At 36.8% G+C, this 20,543-nt stretch overlaps 1 protein-coding gene across 1 annotated transcript in view; it reads left to right on the top strand.

Moving 5' to 3' along the window:
* Window positions 1-20,543, top strand: part of ADAMTS19 (ADAM metallopeptidase with thrombospondin type 1 motif 19) — a 156,612-nt gene that overhangs the window by 32,596 nt on the left and 103,473 nt on the right. The window contains exons 3-7 of the mRNA XM_059833503.1: window positions 1,205-1,370; window positions 8,309-8,481; window positions 9,413-9,496; window positions 10,536-10,693; window positions 20,208-20,251. Of these exons, the coding sequence (XP_059689486.1) occupies window positions 1,205-1,370; window positions 8,309-8,481; window positions 9,413-9,496; window positions 10,536-10,693; window positions 20,208-20,251 (625 nt within the window). The remainder of the gene's footprint in view (window positions 1-1,204; window positions 1,371-8,308; window positions 8,482-9,412; window positions 9,497-10,535; window positions 10,694-20,207; window positions 20,252-20,543) is intronic.

The following is a 20,543-nucleotide window of genomic DNA, read 5'->3' as shown; positions in this document are numbered from 1 at the left end:
CACATTTATTTAATGTGATTGTGCAGAGACATGTTGTTGGGTTTTTTTCTTTCTAAAGTAATGCCCACTTATATTTTAAGGAAATTGTACTTTGTACCACCTATAAAATCCGATTTTGTTTTCTTGCTTGGATCGGAATTTCTTTTTGATGATTTATCCATATGTCAGGCAGGATATCCAATGTGATAATGGCATCTACATAATTCCAGAAGAAAGAAAATTCTTTTCTATTTCTCTCCATTCATACTACATGGAAACATACAGATCTCTTGGCTTCTCTTAGCCATATGTACAACATTGCTTTCTTTCTGTAGCAAAACTCTTTAATAAGTTTTTAAGTTTAGAGAATGAGAACATTAACTGTCAGTCTTGCTGATGACATTTTCTAGGAGGAAAAAACCCCACAAAATCTTGCTGTCTCCAGCTTTGCTCTTGATAGGAACTTGTGTGTGTTGGCAGCTTAACAATGTGAGCTGAGTTAGATTTGTATGGTATTTATATAAATAAGTTTTATAGTATTTTTTTTTAACTTTGGCCACACTCTTGTAATATCAGATATGCATCTCGTGTGTTAGCTTTTTATGTGTGTGTGTGTGTATAAATATGTTGGGGCAGGGGGGAAGCTAACCAACTAAATGGCTGTTTTAGAATGTTTTTCTGTTTTGGCTGCTGGCAACCGAGGAGGAATTGCTGCCTTTTTTTACACTTTTTTTTTTTTTTAATTTGGAAAAATGTAAAGGGAGTGCCACAAGATGTCTTTTCCAGCTCCATAGTTGTTCAGAATGTATTCTTATGCCCTAAATTATTCTGATATTTCATTAAATATAGTTATCTAAAAATGTGACAATACACTGAGTAATAAAACTAGTGTATAGACTTTTCTGTACATGCTGTACATATTTAAATGACCCCGTGGGTCTCCCAAAGCAAACTTTTAACATTCCAGATCTTTTACCATGCATCTGCTACTGGCATGTAGCCACCCACCCACACAGATTTAGTTGAAATAAATGAAATTTATTTTAGTTCACTTAAGTAGAAAGGCTTGTAAAATATAAAGGTAGTCACCTTGTTGGTAAAGTTACTAAAACAAAGGGTTTTTTAAAATGGAATTTTGTGGGTTTTTTTCCTTCTGCAGGACTGTGCACAATTTCATACTTTCTTAAATTCTTATCTTATGTATTCCTTTTGTTTTCCTTTGCAGATGGGGTTTATACAGATTAATGAGGACTTCATATTTATTGAGCCACTCAATCGCACTTTGGCTGTGACAGGTCATGCACACAGGGTGTACAGACGAAAAAGGTCCATAGAGGAGAAAATTACTGAAAAGCCAGCTTCTCAGAATCAGTACTGTGGTGTTGTTACAGGTAATATACAAATCTCACTGAAAAGATCTAATGTAGCAGACATATTTTTAAGGTATGTAGATAGTTAAAAACAACTCCCAACAAAAGCATATCTGATTATTCTTGTAGCAGTAACTTATGGTGGACTTTGAGGCGGCATGCTGAGACTGCCATTTCACTTGTCGGAAGAGGGAACTGTCCACTGAGGAATAGACACTGCTTCTTAATGTCCAGTTACATTTGAAAGTAGAAATCTTTGGGTCCTTTTTTTTACTTCAACTTAATAATTACAACCTATTTCTTGTCCCTCTTTGTCTTAATTACTTACTACGTGCAGTGCTTCTACTTAATTTTCTGTTTTAAAACAGTAGCACAGTTCATCCCAGTTCTGGTTAGTAGTAAGTCTTGAACTTCCAGATGGGTCTGACACTGAATTTAAATGATTTTTATAGCAGTGCTCTTGTTCTATGATCAACACTTAAATAACTGTATGAAATGATCCTAATGCATCTTCCTCAATGGCGGGTAGAAGAAGTTGTTGAAGTAGAAGGATTTCAACAAATATTTGGCATGTAGTGATGACTTAATAGTTTTCAATGGAGAGGGGAAAAATGGCTTTTGTGAAAGATGACATTCTATTGTTCCTTCTTCATCAGCAGTTCCTCTTCTTCGAAGGATAGGGGACATCTCAGTCGTTTGACCTCAGCATTAGCTGAGGGTGTTTTTAATGTTGTGAGAAATTATTCTTTTCCCAGGAAATAAACCAGAATGAGTGCACATTTATAGGTGGCTTTTTCATGTCCCCTAACCTAGTATAAATGACATACTGATAAAGTGGAAAGAAATAGCAGAGGTGCACTGACATGGCTAGGGAGCTGGATTATGTGACATTTGGGGTGAGGCAGAAGGAACTGGGTTATTTCAAACAGATAAAGAAAAGTCAAGGAAGGATGCAGCTACCATCTTCCTGTGGCTAAGGCGCTGCAGAGAGAAGATGAAGCCAGACTTTCCTTAGAGGTATGCTGTGACAGGATAGAAGACAACAGTTGTAACTTGCATTCAAGGAAATTTCAATTGGGCATAAGGAAAAAAATATCTCAGCAAGAATGCTTAGCACTGGAAGAGGTTGCCTAGAGAGGCTGTGGAGTCCACATCCTCAGACATTTACAAAACATAGCTTGAAATGGCTCTAAGAGAGCTGATCTTTCTTCAATGTTCTTGACTGGAACAGGAGGTTGGCCTAGCTGACCTCCGGAGATCCCTTCCAGCCTGAACTTTTCTGTGGACTTGTGGTTCTTCCTGAACATTTATACTGGTCTGTCTGTTTTATGTGGTTACTGAATAAATGTGACAGGTTTTTTTTCCATTTTGGAAGTATTGTTTTTACAATTAGGCATCCATCCACAGTTCAAAATCAAAGATGAATTGAAATGCAAAGCTCTTTTTGAAGCTAAGAGGGACTAAGTAAATTATATGTAATTTCTTTCAGCAGGCTTCGTATTTCTCTTCTAGGCATTGCATTACATTGCCACTGCTTATCTAAAAATGGAATTTTCTGTGTTAGCAAAAGTTGTTCATATAAAGTAAACCTGGTTATTCTTTCTTATTAGTGATAAGTGAGTTAGAGCATGCATGCCTGCATGTGTTTGGGAGTGAGAAAAAGAGAGAAAATTGAAAGTACGCATGATATGTGCACTGGGAAAGGGGATAGGGGCATCTGATAAATAGCAAATGATGATGTGTATGAAAATGAGTAAAGATGCAAACTCTTCTGTAAGGAAATTATTTTTCTGTCATGTTCATTACCAATCATCCTTTCACTTTCTCTTATGCTCTAAAATGGGAAAGTCAGTTTATTCTGTTCTAATAATCTTATGCCTAAGGCTCTGACTTGGTGCAAATAGTATGTCAACAGAGATTCAAATATTTGCTTGAAATAAGTTTCATTATCTCTACTACCAGCCTGAAATTTCAAAATAACTCAAGCTGTGCATATCTGATTAGCACCTGCTGGCATACCCTTGTTGCCAGGTGGGTATAAATATCTGCAGTTTCTAACTGACACTGTTGTGCTAGCAAGACCAGTCCCTCACTCTGCTACTACAGGTTATTTCATTAAGTGGGGCTGCAGTAAGTTATATGCATAAAAGCTCTGTCTATGCTAGGAGCAATTTGCTAGTGTGGCATGCTGTTAGCTAATAATTACCAAAACATTCATGGTATGGTCACAGCCTTAAAGGTGGGTTGAAGCAACAAAAATAGGCCTTACAGCAATATTTGAGAATTTTAAGTCAAATCCTAAACTACGTAGATCAAAGAAACAAAGATAAAACAAATGAGTATATGGGCCTCTTTGATACTCTCAGGTTATGCACAGCTGTCTGGTAGAGTTGTAGCTGTGTGACACAGAGAAACTATTATCTCAGCCATATGGACCTATCTTCCAACAGAATCTCTTGCTTCTACAGTACTCATGTGTCAGAGTAAGTACTCTGGGACAGGTATTTTTGCTGCTGGTTTTGAGCCAAATTGATCTCAAAGACTGGCTACCTAGCAAGCAAGTGTGTATTGCCAGTGACGAATGGTAATTATTAGAAGGAATGAATGTCTGTGCTGGAGGTGTTGAAGGATTGCTATTGGAAATAATAGCTTTTCATGCAGAACTAGAAGAGGCAATCAAAGAAGGTATTGTTTGTTGTCTGTTACTGTTGTGGCCTGGATTGAAAGTTGCTACACAGCCAGACTTGTTTGGAGAGAACAAAGAACTTGTTTTTTTGAATGGGGTGGATTTTTCTTATTAATTAGGAGAGAGAGAGAATTGTACCAACAGAAGCAGATGCTTTCTGGATTTGTGAGATTGTGTGTGTATATCCTTTTGTTGAATGTATTTGTGATTTACTTACATATGTGACCCAGTTGCACATACACAGACCTTACACTCCACACCTTTATTTAGCACATGGCCCATGAAACCTTTCAAAGCAACCAGTTCACAAGTGTGTTACAGAGAAAATGTGAGAGAAACAGTTGCTATTAGAGCAAAGGACCACATTGGAAAACGAGACTCTCTTCCTTCTGCCTAATCTGAAGCACTTGTTCCAGGCTGAAGTTGTTTGTACAAAGAGCCTAACTCATGGTAAAGGCATAAGGCACTTTGGGGAAAAAAAAATTACCTTCTCAGATGGTCATTCCTTTTCACACAGACTAGTGAGCGAGAGGTCTTATCCAGGATACAGTAGATCTGAATTTTTAATCTCTTCTGTATTTGGGAGACTGGAAGCCTCCTCTTTTACTTCTCAGTTCTGGTGACAAACAATATATTGTTCTGAGTTTTAAGTAGATTGTGCTTCTCTTCTTAGAGTGACGCCATTTTGCAGGAAAAAGCCTGCTAGTTTCACTGGATCAAAAGCAGAAGTTTTGCTTTATTGTATGTAGACTGGGAAGTCAGCTGGGAGAGCTGTGTTGGTTCTTGCTCTACAGCCTCTTTCCATGTCCTAATCATGAAATAAAATGTATAAAAAATCTTCATCATAGGTCTAGATCTATGAGATTGCACTAGATGGAGACTAGTGCTGCTTGAGGTATTGGTTTCCATTCCTTGGGTCAGAAACAAGTTGTCACCCTACATTAAGACATATAAATACCTATCCAAACTATAGTGGAGGTATAGCTCATGGCTTCCTAAGCTCCTGAATATTCTCTAGCTAGCCAGAATACTGCAATTTCCATATGGCTAGGGTACCCATTTTCTTTTCGCTGGGAAAAGAAAGCCTGGAGAGTGATAGTGATTGCTCTGTAGTCTGGCCTCATGTGGATGTACTCAGGGAATGCTCTTGTGCCTGAGGACTTGTAAGTGTCCAGGAGTGCTGTAGTCATAGCCTGTTCTTAATGTTGGCTCAGATACTTTATGCAACCTGTGGTTATAGTAGCTGGATTTTCAGGTTTTTTAGGGCTGGGGGGTGGGGGGGGAATTTTTATTGTTTTGTTAACATTTCTTGTTATTTTCTCTTAATTGCCTATTGGATGTCAAATGTACTTGCTGCAGTATTACTAGCCTTCTTGTGGCAGTACTGGGGTATTTCTAGCCTTCCTTTCAGTCAACTGAGTTTTAAGTAATAACTGCATAAGGAATCTTCATACTTTCTATAGTTGCACAAAGCATAGAAGTCTTTTTGCCCTCCTGTAGCATTTATTTTTTATTTTGCAAATGTAATTAAGTTTTTAAGATTACTTTATGCATCTTTAATCCCAAGAAGCATTCTTTTCAGTTAATCTGACTTTTATCTTGTTAGCACATGCATTATTGATGTAGGTATGATTTTTTGCAGAGTTGTTATCTCTTACATACTGTACCTTCAATAACGAGCAATTCTTTGTAATTTTTACTTATTTATGAGTATGTAAGGAAACAAATGTTTTTACCTAAAGCCTGTTTTGCCTGTTATCTGGCAATAATCATGGCAGTTGTTTGAATACCACTGGTACCAAAATTACTAGTTCCATTTGTTTAAAGGGAAGAGCTGAAATTTTCAGATAAATGAGATCTCATGTGATGGGGAATTCTGCCAGCAATTTGGAAAAGGTTGGCTGGCCAAGAACAGATTGTCCTTTGGTTTGTTAACCCGGCAGATATCTGAGGCAAATGATGGGCACTGCCCCTTTTAGCCAGCTTGTCTGCAGAGTTGTGCAGTCTTCTCATCCACTTCAATCACGAAAGACAGAGGTTTCAACAGTTCATGGGACTGTGGTGACCTTAGTGTTTAGCACAATACTGTATTTTATTGTGGGTTGGTAACGGTCAATTCTGAATAAAAATGCACCACTAGCTAAAACTCTTAGAGAGGTGTGTTAGCAGACTTCTCTGAACAGCAATCCTAATACTAAATTTAAAGTTTTCAACCACTAGCTGCTGTTTTTTATAAAGAAGTGAACAATGAATAAACTGTGGTGCTGGAAATGGCACTGGAATCAATCACTGCTCCTAGGAGGAAGGCGGATTGACCAGATGGCTCATGAGAGATCTTTTTTAACCCAAATGAGTTTACTATTTAAACTTAGATCCATAACCTACTCTTGCCACATTAGATGCTTGTGTGGTAAGTCATAGTTGTGTAGCTTGTAGGGTGTGGGTTTTTTTGGCACAAAACCTGACACTAAAGTTTCATTAAAAATTGTTCTCAAAAGAGTGACGAAAACAGACATAATGTTTCATAAACTAGGCTGTAGATCCACAATTAGCAAACACAAGTAAAGCTAGAGGCTAGCTGTACATATAAGGCTAAGGAAGTGTCTGAAGAATCAAAATGAGAGAGGTTAAAATTAATTTTAGATAGCTTATGAATTTATAAGTTATTTCTACTTCTAGGCAATCAAATACCAAATATTTATTTCTGGAGAATATATACTTTTTTTCTTTTAGTAAATTTGTATGCTTATCAGTGTTAGTAAGTCTTACATTGTCACCAGTTGTACAGGCATCAGTAAGCCCTTCTAAGATGTAGTGAGATGAACTAAATCACTCACATATATAACCTTTAAAAAATGACTACAGAAGAAGATAGTCAACCTTTTTAAAGAGTGGATACTTTATACTTTTTACATTGAAAAATATGTATGTACATTATACTTACATTAAATCTATATTACACATGCATTTCTATTAAATCATGGATCCTTCTTCCACTGGGATCTTATATTTTAAAGTTAATTTGTGAGTTCAATGACTTTTAAGGCATATTTTTAGCACTTTCCTGAAGAGTGACTTATTTTTTGGAGAGTAGTCGTGTTATGAAATGAACTGCAGGAACTTTCCTATTAGAGATGAGACTCATTAATTGCAAAACATTTCCTCAAAATTTCTGAATATTTGATTGTTTCCAGAACATGTGTTTATAATTGTCATCTCAAGCATCACTTTTGTTGTAAACAGAGAGCCCAATATTCCATTGTGGAAGCTGGAAAATATTTCACTTAATTTCAGTGACTTCAATGAGATCAGTCCCAGAAGTTTTATGTCCTCTTGGGGAGATCTAACAGAATTTGGCTATTACAACAAGGACTTTCATTTTATATTTTGTTTTAAATTAAATTATTTTAAATATAATTGCTAACTGCTGTATGCATATCTGACCACCTCCTGGCTTGAACTATTTCTGTGTAATTAGTTTTTCTTTTTCCATATATAGTAGTAATAAGGATTTTGTCATGTTTTTGGAGGGGAAACTTAAAATTAGCAAGAGCAGTAACATCTAGCTTACAATAAATGTAACATGTTTTTTATTTGGAGCTTTCTGTACATTTAGAAGCCTGTTTCCAGGGTATGGGTATATTGTTTTACTTTAGCTGCTTATAATGACAGCAGCACTGACTTTGAAGTCATGTTAGTAAAACTTTACTTTTTTGTTTCCAACAAACCTGTATCCCACATATCATTCTCTGTCATTCATTGGAAATATTCTTTCATCTTTGAATCACTGAATTGTTCCATATATTTTCTCAATATTGAATTTGTGGCAAATCTGTATTTGTTGTCTTTTACGCTAAGATACAATTACATCAAGATGTTTTCTCTGTGATTTATGAAGATGGGCAGATAACAATTCTGCACTCTCAGTGAGACTATTTTTCTGTCAAACCTAACATGAATTTAGTTTCCTCCTACAAACCAGACTAGGAGGCACATACTCTTTTATCAATATGTTAGGTGAAAGGATGAAAAGAATCCAACTGACTTTATTTGAGCAGCTGGATAAGATTCCTGTTTTCTTGGTGTGAACTAACATTTATATGTAGTACAGGCCTTCAGTCTGAGCCTTAGCATTGGCAGAGCATGTATTAGAATTCATAGCTATGAAATTCCACATAACTGGAGTTATACCATAATCACAGGTAGCAAATCCTAGAAGTACTGTAGGGGTAGTTTGAAGGATGAGCTCGTCAAGCAATGTTTTATGTTACAGATAAAAGAAAATCCAAGAATCAAAAAGTATCAGAAAGTGGAAGAGGAAAACGATACTCTTACAAGTTACCTCAGGAGTACAATATAGAAACCGTTGTGGTGGCAGATCCAGCTATGGTTTCGTATCATGGAACAGATGCTGCCAGAAGATTTATTCTAACCATCTTAAACATGGTAGGAAACTTAAAATTAATTTTGGCATTTTGCCAACAATGCATGCACCACAGGCTGATTTCATTGCTCCTTTTAATTATCCTGACTGAGCACCTGTAAGGGACAGTCAGTACATAACCATCAGCAGGCTGTCAAGACTTACTCCATATGTTTTGCAGCATAAAACCATGGTGCTGCAGACTTGTCTGTACTGTCTGGTCTTATATCTTCAGCAATGAAACCAGAAAGTGAGAGATGAACAAGATGTTTTTTTGGTTAGAAGCCCATGATGTTGTTGGGAAGGCTGGGGTATTGGATGATTTCTCATGATCTATGCTTGTTATGAAGAGATGACATTGTCATTGAGAGAGATTGTGTGATCATTAGTGGCTGAAAAAACCCAAAGGGTAATGTACTCGAATAATTACATCCCCTCCCAGCTCCTTGTGGAGCTGCAGTGCACTCATTTGGTGCATAAAACAGTGAAAACTAGCAACTGTAATGTTCAAGGAAAGATTGTTCTAAAGAAGGAGCATTAGCTGAAGAATAAATAAAAACTTTAACTATTCTGAATGATAGGAAGAGTTATTGCCATGTCCTTGCTCAGACGACTCTGGCCATGATCCTGGATTTAACTGAACAGAAATTTTCATGTGACTCATATTATATGCATGTGTAAGTATTTGGAGAAACAGGCTACAGTTTATAGAGTGGTCTTGGCCATTGGGGGGAAAAGGTCTTTTTGTGCTTACAGAATGAATACTGCCTGAGCTCTGTTTTCTCTTCAGAAGACCAGCACCAGCTTAATGTTCTGTTCAAATTATGGAAAATTAAAGCAGGCACAGTAGAATATGAGAAATTTTTGAGGTTCTCTGAGGTTTTGATATTTTTACTCTACAGTGTGTCATGTGAAATACAAGCACGTATTTTTATTTACTGTTTTTTATCTTAGGTTTTTAACCTTTTCCAGCACAAGAGCCTTGGACTACAAGTAAATCTTCGTGTGACTAAGCTTGTCCTCCTTCATGAGACTCCAGTAAGTATGTATTATCTTTGTCGTAGCCTGTAGAGGGTAATGCTACTTAGCTTGTTGCTCCATGAAGGTTTGCCATATTCACCAACTTTAATGGCTGACAAATTTTCTCAATTAGCTTTTGTGCATTTTTTAGTTATTTACACTGCTGGGCAGCCCCAGTAAAGATTAAGCTTCTCCTACTTTATATGCTGCAATTACTGAGATTTTTCTGTGTTTGCAGTTGGATGTCAATCAAACAAAGTTTCCTTGTGGAAATCAGCTAGTTCTTAAGAAAATCTGCTTGTGCTCTGCTTTTTGTGCATTTGTATAGCTCAATCCAAAAATGATCTCCTTTAAACTCAGTGGACAGTAGAAGGAGAACTGATGTTCTTTGTCAGGCAATCTCTAGATGAACAAAAGGTGCCATGATATAGCACCATTCTTTCATTGCGCCTTTCAGGCATCATCTCAAATTCTGTTCTTTCTTTCTGAAGAAAGATAAGTCAGCTGATAGCTTGATTGAGACTTTCTATTAGCCTATGGTTTGTATATCATATTTCAGGACAACCTGAACTTGATTTCTTGTTGTTTCTACAAAATATTATGGAAATCCTTTCGTATTTTAGTTGGTTCATAAGAAAAAGGGATTCCCTTATCCATGTTTCTGATTTTAAAATATTGTATTTTTCCAGTGAATACGAAAGTATTTCTTTCTTCAGTGTCCTCTCAGCAAGTGGAGAAGTCTCATTTCATGTTCAAATTCTGGATCTGCACATCATTAATCTTTTCTTCACTATGGATAGTGAAAAATCAGCAAAGGAATGAAACAAGGGTTCAGGTGAACAGATCCACTGCACGCCTCTCAGTGCACTGTCTTCACCCGTATCTTTAACATGAGAAAAAGATGTTCTCTTCTCCTGAAGTTCAAGTCATTCTGCCGTGAATACATTATGCTGTAAAAAGGAGACTATCGTTGCTAACTCAGTCAGAAAATTATGTCTTAATAATTCTATTTACAGAATTGTAATTTTAATAAAGCGAATCCTTTTTTTATTTCCAGGCAGATATGTACATTGGACATCATGGGGAAAAAATGCTGGAAAGTTTTTGTAAATGGCAACATGAGGAATTTGGCAAGAAGAATGATATACACTTAGAAATGTCAACAAGCTGGGGAGAAGACACGTCTTCAGTTGATGCAGCCATACTGATCACAAGGTGAAATACTGAAAGATGAGCATTAAAAAATGAGCAGTGATCTAACAGGAACATAGATCAAAGGGACTAATAGATGACCAACACAGTTAGCATTTAATTTTACAATGAGGAAGAGTGCAACTTGAGGCTTCTTTACAGAACTCAAAGGTGGTGGTAAAGATGGTTCAGAAAGCAATAATTCCCAGATGGTAAACATGCGAAATGACAATCAGGTCACTCTCTTGTTTCTCCTTTGGCTCTATAGCTAAGGCCGTAGGTTGGATGACTCTCTCCATGTGCCTTCATTTAAAAGAGGCAGCACACACAGACCTGTAGATACTCTCATTCGAAACACAAAAGCATATTTAGACCATTCAGAGCTGGATCAGCATGACACTAGGCGCATTACTACGTCATGCTTCCCTCTAATGGATCTAGAACTAGTATGTTTCTTTGTGTGCTGAAGGTACATCATTTACACAGTATGTGCTCTGCAGCCACAGGGGTGTGATCCCAGATCTGCAGTTCCTTATAAGTCTAAAGCATGAGGCATTTTACACAATCAGAAGGAAATACGCCTCCAGCTCACCTCTTTCCTCCCAAGCAGATGCTGTCATGATTTAGGCTGTAAGTGGTGCACAGGCAGATGCACCTTGATGTTCAGACAGCATGCAGCCATTATCCAAAGAAAAGCACAGAATGATGGTTCAGCTAGTCAAGGGTTGGGCTTAGTCCCATTTTTCAGCTGGACCTTGGACTGGATGACCCTCAGAGTTTCCAGAGAAAATTCCTGTGAGTAGATATATTAGAATACTACTGTGCTGTCCCATGCTAGTTGGTGACATGGTATCCTAAAACCATGTGTAATCTTTAAACTTACGTGTAGCCTTATACCATTTATTCAGGGCAATCTCACTAGGAGCTATATGCATGTTTTTAAAATCAGTTACTCCAATATCTATAAGGTATTTCAATTTTCTGAAGCAGAAAAATGCTTCCCTAAATTTCCCTGATTTGGAGAGACAGCCACAAACTGGAAGCAGGAAATGAAGAAATCCAAATTGTCTGTGGTGACAGCTTTGTTGCTACTTTTGCTGTTTAATCCCTTCCCTTTTCTTAGAAAAGCCCACACCCATCTCTTCTTACCCTGTGCCATCCTCTTTGCCTCTTTTACGGATTGTTGGGCTTTGTGCAGGCAGATTAGTCTTTGTTACACATTTATACATTAGCTAAGCAGTAGTCCTTCACACAGGCTCCTCTGAACTACCATGGAAGACATGAGAAATAATGTTGTCTGTAAGAAATTTCTAGTAGCTCATCAGAAAACATGCTTGGGATGATGGACTGAAAAGAAATTTCTCAGATTAAGACCCAAACCTGATTTTAATAGCAGTGAGTGTATCAGTGGGGGAAGAGTCTAGATGGAGAAGGAAAGGTATGAGTAGTAGGAAAGAGTGAACTTGGGCCAAGGCATAAAGGATGGCCGAGTATCATATAAGGCATTGGATTGGTGAGCATAGCTAAAGGGGAACAGACCTTCTTACATCTAGTTGTACTTTGAGACTGTCCAAGGATAATTGAGAGATTACATACTGCTCGGTTGCTAGAAACATGGGGTTGTTGAGTGACCTCTCGCCTATCCCCTGGCTCTCTTATTTGAGACAGTGGAGACAGCAGTATCTGCAGCAGCAGCAGCAGCTTGAGGGAGCATCGAACTCTTCAAGCCTGCATCTCAGGCACTGCCAGGAGAGTGTCTTAGGCTTCATTCTTCCGTTTGTGAGGTGTATCTCACAAGTAGTAAGATACTATGAAATAAAGCATGTAACAGCTCTTCCCTCTCACTTTTCCATCTTCATCTTAATGTGCCTTTATGGGAAGAGGCAGAAGAGTTCAGAACGGATGCAAGTGAGGCATTAGTAGAGCAGTCGAGAGGCAGTGGTCTGGAGGTGTCTTTAGCAGCCAGTGTGTTTGGCCAGAGAGCTTTTTGAATTTCATGCAGCATTTCTAAATGGTAAAAAAGCTTTTGGAAACTCTAATCATATGTTAAGACATGCATTTCTGATGTGCTTTGTAATAATGATATTCTGAATTGTCTTGCCTACAATCTTTTACCTGTCAGTTTTAATATGTAAATCTCTGATCAGTGTTAAGAAAATAGAAGTAGAGAGCAGCGAAGTGATTCATTGGATGTCAGATAGTAAGTCAGTGCTGAAGCCAGAAACTAAAGATCTGCTCTTCTGACATTTTTATTTTTTCAGTGGTATTGTTCTCTGGACTCTACTGCCTCCCATCTCAGAGCTGCTTTAGCTGCTAATAAATCATACCAGTGTGGTTTGCTGACTGTGGGAATGTTTTGCTAATCCAGGCTCCCTCTGCACAGCATCAGGTTTATGGTATAGCTAACCCCATGTGTAGCTCCGCTTGTGTGTTTTGTTATTTCAGAGTCTCATTCTGTTTTGCAAACACAGAACAAGCTCCTTTGTCACAACTTCCAAACAGCTTTGGACAGCAGACATGCTTTATTAAGCGAAATAATTTTGTTTAGACAGACGATCACCAACTGCTTGGCATTTTTCAAGTAAAAATTTAAAATTTTGGTTATCTAACACATTCTGTGGCAGACCTCCTAAAACTTACCACACCTCCTTTTTTGTCTCGCATGATAATAGAACAGCAAGAATGCTTTGAAAAAGCTTTCCTGTGCTTTCATGTGCTAGTTGCGTCTAGTAACCAAAAGAGTTAGAAATGAAGTATTCTGCAGAGCTAATTTTTAATGCCTAACTACCAAGAGCATGAGGTGTATATAACAGAGACTGTTATTCAACAGTCAAAGGGCTGTCGTAGCCTTTTCATGAAAAAGGTACTTTTCAAGACTTATTTTTGCATTTGTTATATAAAGCAGAAAGCAAAACTGGCTTGTCCCCACAACTTTCTCTGCTGCCCAAATGGGCTGTAATGATACATAAAGCTATGCTACCAATTTGTTCATTTCACTTTACTGTAGTCCTATTTCAGCCTGTGACTTTTTTTTAGCTTCCCTGTAAATTGGCTTATTCTGGTGATGTAATGTCATGTTTAAAATGCAGTGCCATAAAATAAAAGGAAGACAGAAAGAAAAAGTTTGAATAGGATATTTAGAAAAGATTCTCAGGGAGGTTAGGTATAAGGAGAGTGTGAGAATTAAGACAGAAATTGTTTTAAGGACTCTCTTGATAAAACTGTCTGAGTCACAGTTATAAATTAGCACTATTACTTTAGAGCTATACATATCAGGAAGTACTTTTCTCTGAGGAAAAAATATACCATGGCACATCAACATGCTCCTTGCCTTTTAAGTTACAGAGTGTGAGTGCACAGAGATAAGCCCTGCTTTTGGTGGCCACTAAGATGGTATTACCCGTTGCTATCTGCATAGGTAGTCTGACCTGAACGAGGTAACTGAAAGTAAGGCAGGAAAAGGCCCATGACATCCACAGTTGCTCTATGACGATACTTAAGTTCTTATACTACCCCTATTGCAAACAAGGTAATGAAAGCTTTGAAGTGTATTTAAAAAAAAAAAAAAGATAGAAGAATGAGGCAGAATCTGCCTTCACTTAAAAATTATGCATCATGCTGCTTTTCCAGTGCATAGGTCAATCTGTGTCACAGTGGTTTTTTAGAAACACATGTAAATATGAAAAGAATAAAAAAAAAAATAAAAAATCAGGTTCTGTATTCTCCCTCTCAGAATTGCCATTTTCATATGTGCTTGTTATAGAAAGTAGATCTCCGCTTCTCCTAATATTCAGCAGATAGGCAGTGATAATCCATGTTCACAGTGTACCTCAGCTGCTTATTCATATTGCTGTGCAGTATCTGAATTCAGTCTCTTTGCTCTGAGTGATATATAATTGCCACAGTGCTGCGAGGCATTTTCACTGTAAGAAAGTGACTCATTCTATAAAAGTAGACAATGGCATAAACAGCACTCAGATTTGCTGAATATTGTTTAATTTCTAATCGTTCCGACCCTACAGAACTCTCCCCAAAGCTTGGACAAGAATTTCTTAAGCATTGCTATCACCTTCCAACACACACAAGAAGTGCAGTTCTTTTCCTGACTTTGCTTTTTTACTACCTTTCTGATGATAACGGTTTGAACCAAAAATACCTCCTCGAGAAAGTCAGAGGTGGACGACTGTGAATGACCCCTGCACAGAAACTGACATTATAGTGTCACACGAAAAGGTTGCAGTGTTTGGCAGTCCAAAATTGTTGAAATGTAAAGGGATAGAGATTGGGTTATTAAGCTGGTACTGTTGTCCTTAAAATTCTAGTGAATTTCAGCCCTGGAAAAATGAGTTCTTGCAAGTGCATGGTGAAAGTTGACATTATTCTTAATTTTGTCTTCATAGTGGTGTTTTTTCACCGCTGCAATTTCAGTACTGCCAAGTCTCTTGATATTTTTCTAAAGAAGTTTTACAGTGTTTACTGTTTTTCTTTTGACATCACCAGCAGACATCAAAGGAGTTCATGGGAATTTCACATATCATTACTATTAATTATTTACTATTAGTAATTGTAGATGCAGAAGGAAGCATAGAAATGTGAAAAGAGCACACTTTAGAATTAAAGGTGTCTTTTAAAAAAAACACAATCTCCTGTATTTATCACATTAATTTTAAGACGTGGTTTTAACTTGCGTATTTTAAAAATCCCACTAATTTTAGGTCATCACATTCTGTGTGTTTTGGTTTTTGTTTTTTCTTCTCAAAGTTCAAGATGTTTGAGTTTGTGAAGTGGTAATGCTTGCAATAATACGTGAGACAAATCTGCATGTATTTACCTTTTTCTGTCAGCTTGTTCTTTTGAGCTTTAGTGCTCAGGCTACGTATGTTCCATGCACTCGTACAGATCTGTTACGTAGCATTACCTGGACCTAAACTGAATTTTAATTCTCTGCTTATCTAGTGCAAGTCCCTAACATTAAATTTGGTCAATTATTTTTACATTTTATTTCTCTGGTGAATAAGAAAGCTAGACAGTCTTGAGACAAAGATTTAAAAGAAGGGAAGAATAACTGTGTTCTGAAGTAGACCATTGCCACAGTTATTTACTTTCAGAATGGACAGTTGCATCTTATTTCTAATTTTTGTTACTTCAGCTTTCAACCACGGATCGCTTTGTACCTTTTGCTGCTAAAGAGCTGTTAGAAAGCTTCTATATAAATATTTGTAGGCTGTGATCAAGTCACAACTCATCTTTGTCTTAGATTAACTTAGAGAGGTTTTTAAGCCTGTTTCCCGGACATGTAATCATTCTCTTAGCTCTTTCCAGACCATTTCCTATTTTTCAAATTCTTTTTTGAAGCCTAAGTGCCAAAATTAGACACAGTAGTGTGTGAACGGTTGTACTGGTGCCATGTCTGATATTTTCTTGCATCTTTATCCAAGGATACTGTTCACTCCTACTGCCTGTTTTCAAATGCTCACTGTGTTTTGTTGTCGTTGTCATGCTGTTGCCGTATGTGATCAAGTTTGGGAGTCCAGTTTTGACTACATTAAAATAAAAGTTATTCAGATGAGTTATCTTTAAAAATTGATTTGTCTTCATTCCTATTAGTATTCTACCAGATATCATTTCATTTTCAAACTTTACCAGTAGTGCTCTCTTATTTTCTTCCAGATCATTGTTTAATGCTAACGCTGACTCTAGATTCTGTGGGACTCCACTCAGAAACACCTTCCTTGCTTCCTAACATTTCTGTATCTGTTTTGAGATGTTAGCCACACATTCAGTTCCATTATTAGTTCACTTACCACACTTCCGAGCTGTTATTTTTTAGTTTGGCTGAAACATGAACTTTAGAAGAAGGCCTGTTTATAGTATCCCTTTTAATCTCAGTTCAACTTTACAGAGCCCAAGTGATCTGTTAACTATTTAAAACATTTAAATATAGTATTTCCTGTTTTGCTCAAATACAATGTCCAGTGCGTACTGGTGCATTTGAGGTTTACCCTCAAAACACTAAACGGTTTCTGAAGTAGCATTTACGATAGTAACATTGTCCATTTGTTTAAATTACCAACTGAATAATAAATGTGTAATTTATCCTGTGGTTCATTAACTCCAAAACTGATTTTTCATTTCTTTTTTTTTTTAAGTGCATTTATTAGTTAGTATGTATGTGCCTAGTTTGTATGTGGGAACCATTTCAGAATGTTCTGTTACATGAAGAGACAAAAACATCTGCAGTGTTGTCATTATTCACTTAGCATAGTACAAACAAAGGCATTTGCAACATAATGAGGATGTTATTTGCCACAAAGGCCATTAATTGCAACTATTCTTTATGAAAGCCTTATGGTTTGAGAAAACTTACTCCTTGAGCAGTACACCTCAAATATATCTTAAAACGTTGTAAATCCTAGAATCAACAAAAACTGCGGGAGTTAGAATGCAGTTTCAAGCCTACACTACTTTTTTCAAGATTAGGAACATTAGAGAAGTTAAGAAATTGAAAGTAGGGTGACAGCCAGAATGAAGATTTGGTAGGCTGATAAAATCCATTATCTGTGTTCTTCTGTTTCTTCTTTTCTCCAATCTGATAAACCAGCTTGAACAAGAAATGTTTTTTTCAACTAGTATGACTAAAATAAGTGTTAGATTTGTCTAAAAGGACAAAGTGGTGTAAACTATTCATAACTTTAAGTCTGAATTCTTCTTTAGTCTTGCTCTGCTGTTCTCGATGTCTTCTGTTGTATATTGCACCTACACATCAGGATTTATTTTAACAAAGATAACGGATAGTCAGTCTTTGTTTGCTGTCATAATGCTTTATGTAGTCTATTAAAAATGCACTAACTAAATGTAATTTGCTGAAAGAATGGATTAGTAGTCACCCGTTCTTGCTTAGAATTCTTTTCTAGGGTTAGCCAACTCGTTCAAGCTTGGAAACCAATCCTAAATCTCATGAAAGCACCTCTTTTCTCTCACTTGAATAAGGACCTGTTTTCCCTTCCATGTGCATGCAAAGTAAGCATTTAGAGTAATGGAAGTTGTGTGCTGGATACTGGTTAGAAGGGGACTTCAGTGTGATTTAACCAGTTTCTTGCTTTCAGTGTTAGACTTGGTTACTAACTTGCGCCACAAAAGCTTCTGTATGCATTAATGGTAATGCTAGTATCTTTGCCCTATTTTGCCAAGAGAAGGGAGGAAAAGAACAAGGGCAAATAGTGTCTGACGCTTTCCTGAGGGCTTTGTAGCATGCTTTATTGCTCTATTTTATACCTGCTTTTACTTGGAAGAGTCCTCTCTTGTTTTTTGTAGTTTCAGTATGCCAATTCCATATATATATAAAGTGTAGAGGGGGGGTATATATATGTGTGTGTGTGTATGTTATATACACACAGAGGAACATTGTTATAATATGATGGAATATTTAAGTTACCTTCTGGGAATTAGAGAATGGTTTCTGTGAGAGTCACTGGTAGGTCTAGCTAGAGCTGTGAATCTTTACTAAGGAGCCTAGTCTCAAATGTATGTAATGCATTCATATTCTCAAAAATCAAAGGCTGTATTAGATTCTTTCAATGTAAATCAGGAACTAAGAATGGTTTATTGTACTTCCCTCTTGCCAAAACATAGCAGTACCGTTTCCCCCAAGTCCCATATGAAACTCTGACATATATATATATATATATGGTTATATAGCATAACCACAGTCAGAGTCAGCCAAGAAGGAAAAACAAAACAAAAACAGCTCAGTAAGTGCATGAGAACAAAACTATTACATAAGCAGAAACCTCTTGGATATTGGCAGTTTTAACATGTCAGATGGTATTCTTGTACATTTGAAGGTATGCTCTCTTTTTTTTTTTACTTGTTACATCAGTTAATATTTATGGTAGTTGTATGAGTTAGTGCAAGACAATCTATGTCCTTAGATTGTCTTTACACTTGTTCTCTTCCTTCACCGCAAGTCCCATATTTCTAATTGTTCTGTCATGTTGCTTAACAAGACAGTAAGTCCCTTGTGTCACATAGCACAAAACAAAGACTTGTGTTACATCCCAGTGCATTAATACAATTTGTTGCAGGTTTGAAAAAGAACTTCCTTCTATATCTGATTATAGTTTCTTCTTCACCACCTTTGGCTCAATTTCAAGAGCTCTTTTAGGTGTTTTCCTAGAGTTTCTTTATCAGTTTAATCGCAAGATTTGTTTCTAGCACTGTTGTTTTGCTTTCCTACTCTGTAATTATCTGGCAATGGTGACTGGAGAATCAAAAGCTAAACAACGCCATGTCTCTGGCTGTGTGGCCTTTAACAAGTGTCAGAAATTTGCCAGCCTCTTGAAATTGCTTTTGGGTCTAAATCACTCTGTGGGAATAGTCTGTGGGAAACAAACAAACAAACAAAAAGCTTTTGGAGTAGTTACATTTGTAAAAATGGTAAGTATCACTAGTCTACTCTCTCATCTCAAGCACCAAACAATTCTTGCATTTTGTTCCTGGAAAATGAGTGTTTATATATGTGTGTACCTTATCGGTATCAATCGATGTGTATATCTACGTAGCTTCATAGACAGAATATAAAAATGAAATCTCTCTGTCCCGTATGGTCCCTCTATAAAAATAGAGACCATTAATCTAAGGTACAGCTAAAGAACAGAAACTTGGTGATTTAAGTACATGTCAGAATGAAGTCCAGGTAATGAGGTTATATTTTGCTTTTCTGTACGTGCGGGTTTTTTGTTGTTTGTTCCCTCCCCCCTCTCCCCAGTTCATGCATACCTCAGCAGCCCTATTTCTACTTAAAATAAAAAATTAAGTTAATAAAAAAATTAATAAACACTCCAGTAAAAAGAAGCTTTTCCTTTGCTCTTTTGATACCTTTGTTATGTGTCTCTGAGAAATTTAGGTGTGAAAAGCAGATGTTGTTTAACATGAAGATGAACTATTTATTCCACTTCATGCAATTGAGCAGTCTTATTTATAGAGCTATGGCTGGACTGAAATCTGTGTTGGTGGTAAGATAGGCTTCTCCTAGTGAGTTAACTTATAAGTCTTCCACTACTAGAATGAGATGCCTTAGCAGAAATGCTTCTCCAGAATGTATTCCTATTAGTCATTTAACCATTTAGCACAAAAACTTTCTGACTCTATGATCTAAATGCTGGATTACAGTATTGCTTTTGGACCTGATATTAGGCACTGAAGATATTTTCATTTCAAATGAAAGAAAGACTAACTTTAGAGTTGTTACATTTCAAGATACTTACATGGGGAAAAAATCAGAAATTAGGTACAATGCAATTGAAATATATGGTACATGTTTTGCCACCTGACTACTCCTAAATCTGTTCTGAGAATAAACTGAAGTTTAAGTATTCTGGGTAATCCTGGCCTTTGCTTCCCCATGCTCTTTGTTGAGATAATAGTGTTCTGTATTTATTCATTGAGCCATACAAAATATTTGTAAATAGGCCACACAGTCATTACCAGACTGACAGCTTGGCTTGTTTAACATTTTTCTTTTCCCCCCCAATTCTAGGAAGGATTTCTGTGTACATAAAGACGAACCATGTGATACGGTTGGTAAGTAAATATACGTAAGAGACTGTGTATATAAACCACTTCATAAAATAAGTGTTACATAGATAGAGACATGAAGCTAAAAGATGACAACAGCATCTGTTACAGATAGCTGTAACTAGCTAAAATGCAAATAACACTTCATTCGAGTTGTGTATGCTTCTAGCAAAATAATATGTTCAAGTACAATATTTCCCTCTCATTCACAGAGCAAACTTGTAAAACTTTTCTCTATTTAATTTCACTGCCAGTTTAATACCAAATTGTTTTAATGTTCTTGATTCAGAATATGAAG

The sequence above is a fragment of the Gavia stellata genome, chromosome Z (assembly GCF_030936135.1).
Source record: "Gavia stellata isolate bGavSte3 chromosome Z, bGavSte3.hap2, whole genome shotgun sequence".
NCBI lineage: Eukaryota > Metazoa > Chordata > Aves > Gaviiformes > Gaviidae > Gavia > Gavia stellata.
The sequence above is the reverse complement of the archived record's forward strand: the minus strand, read 5'-3'. Positions and strand labels throughout refer to the sequence as shown.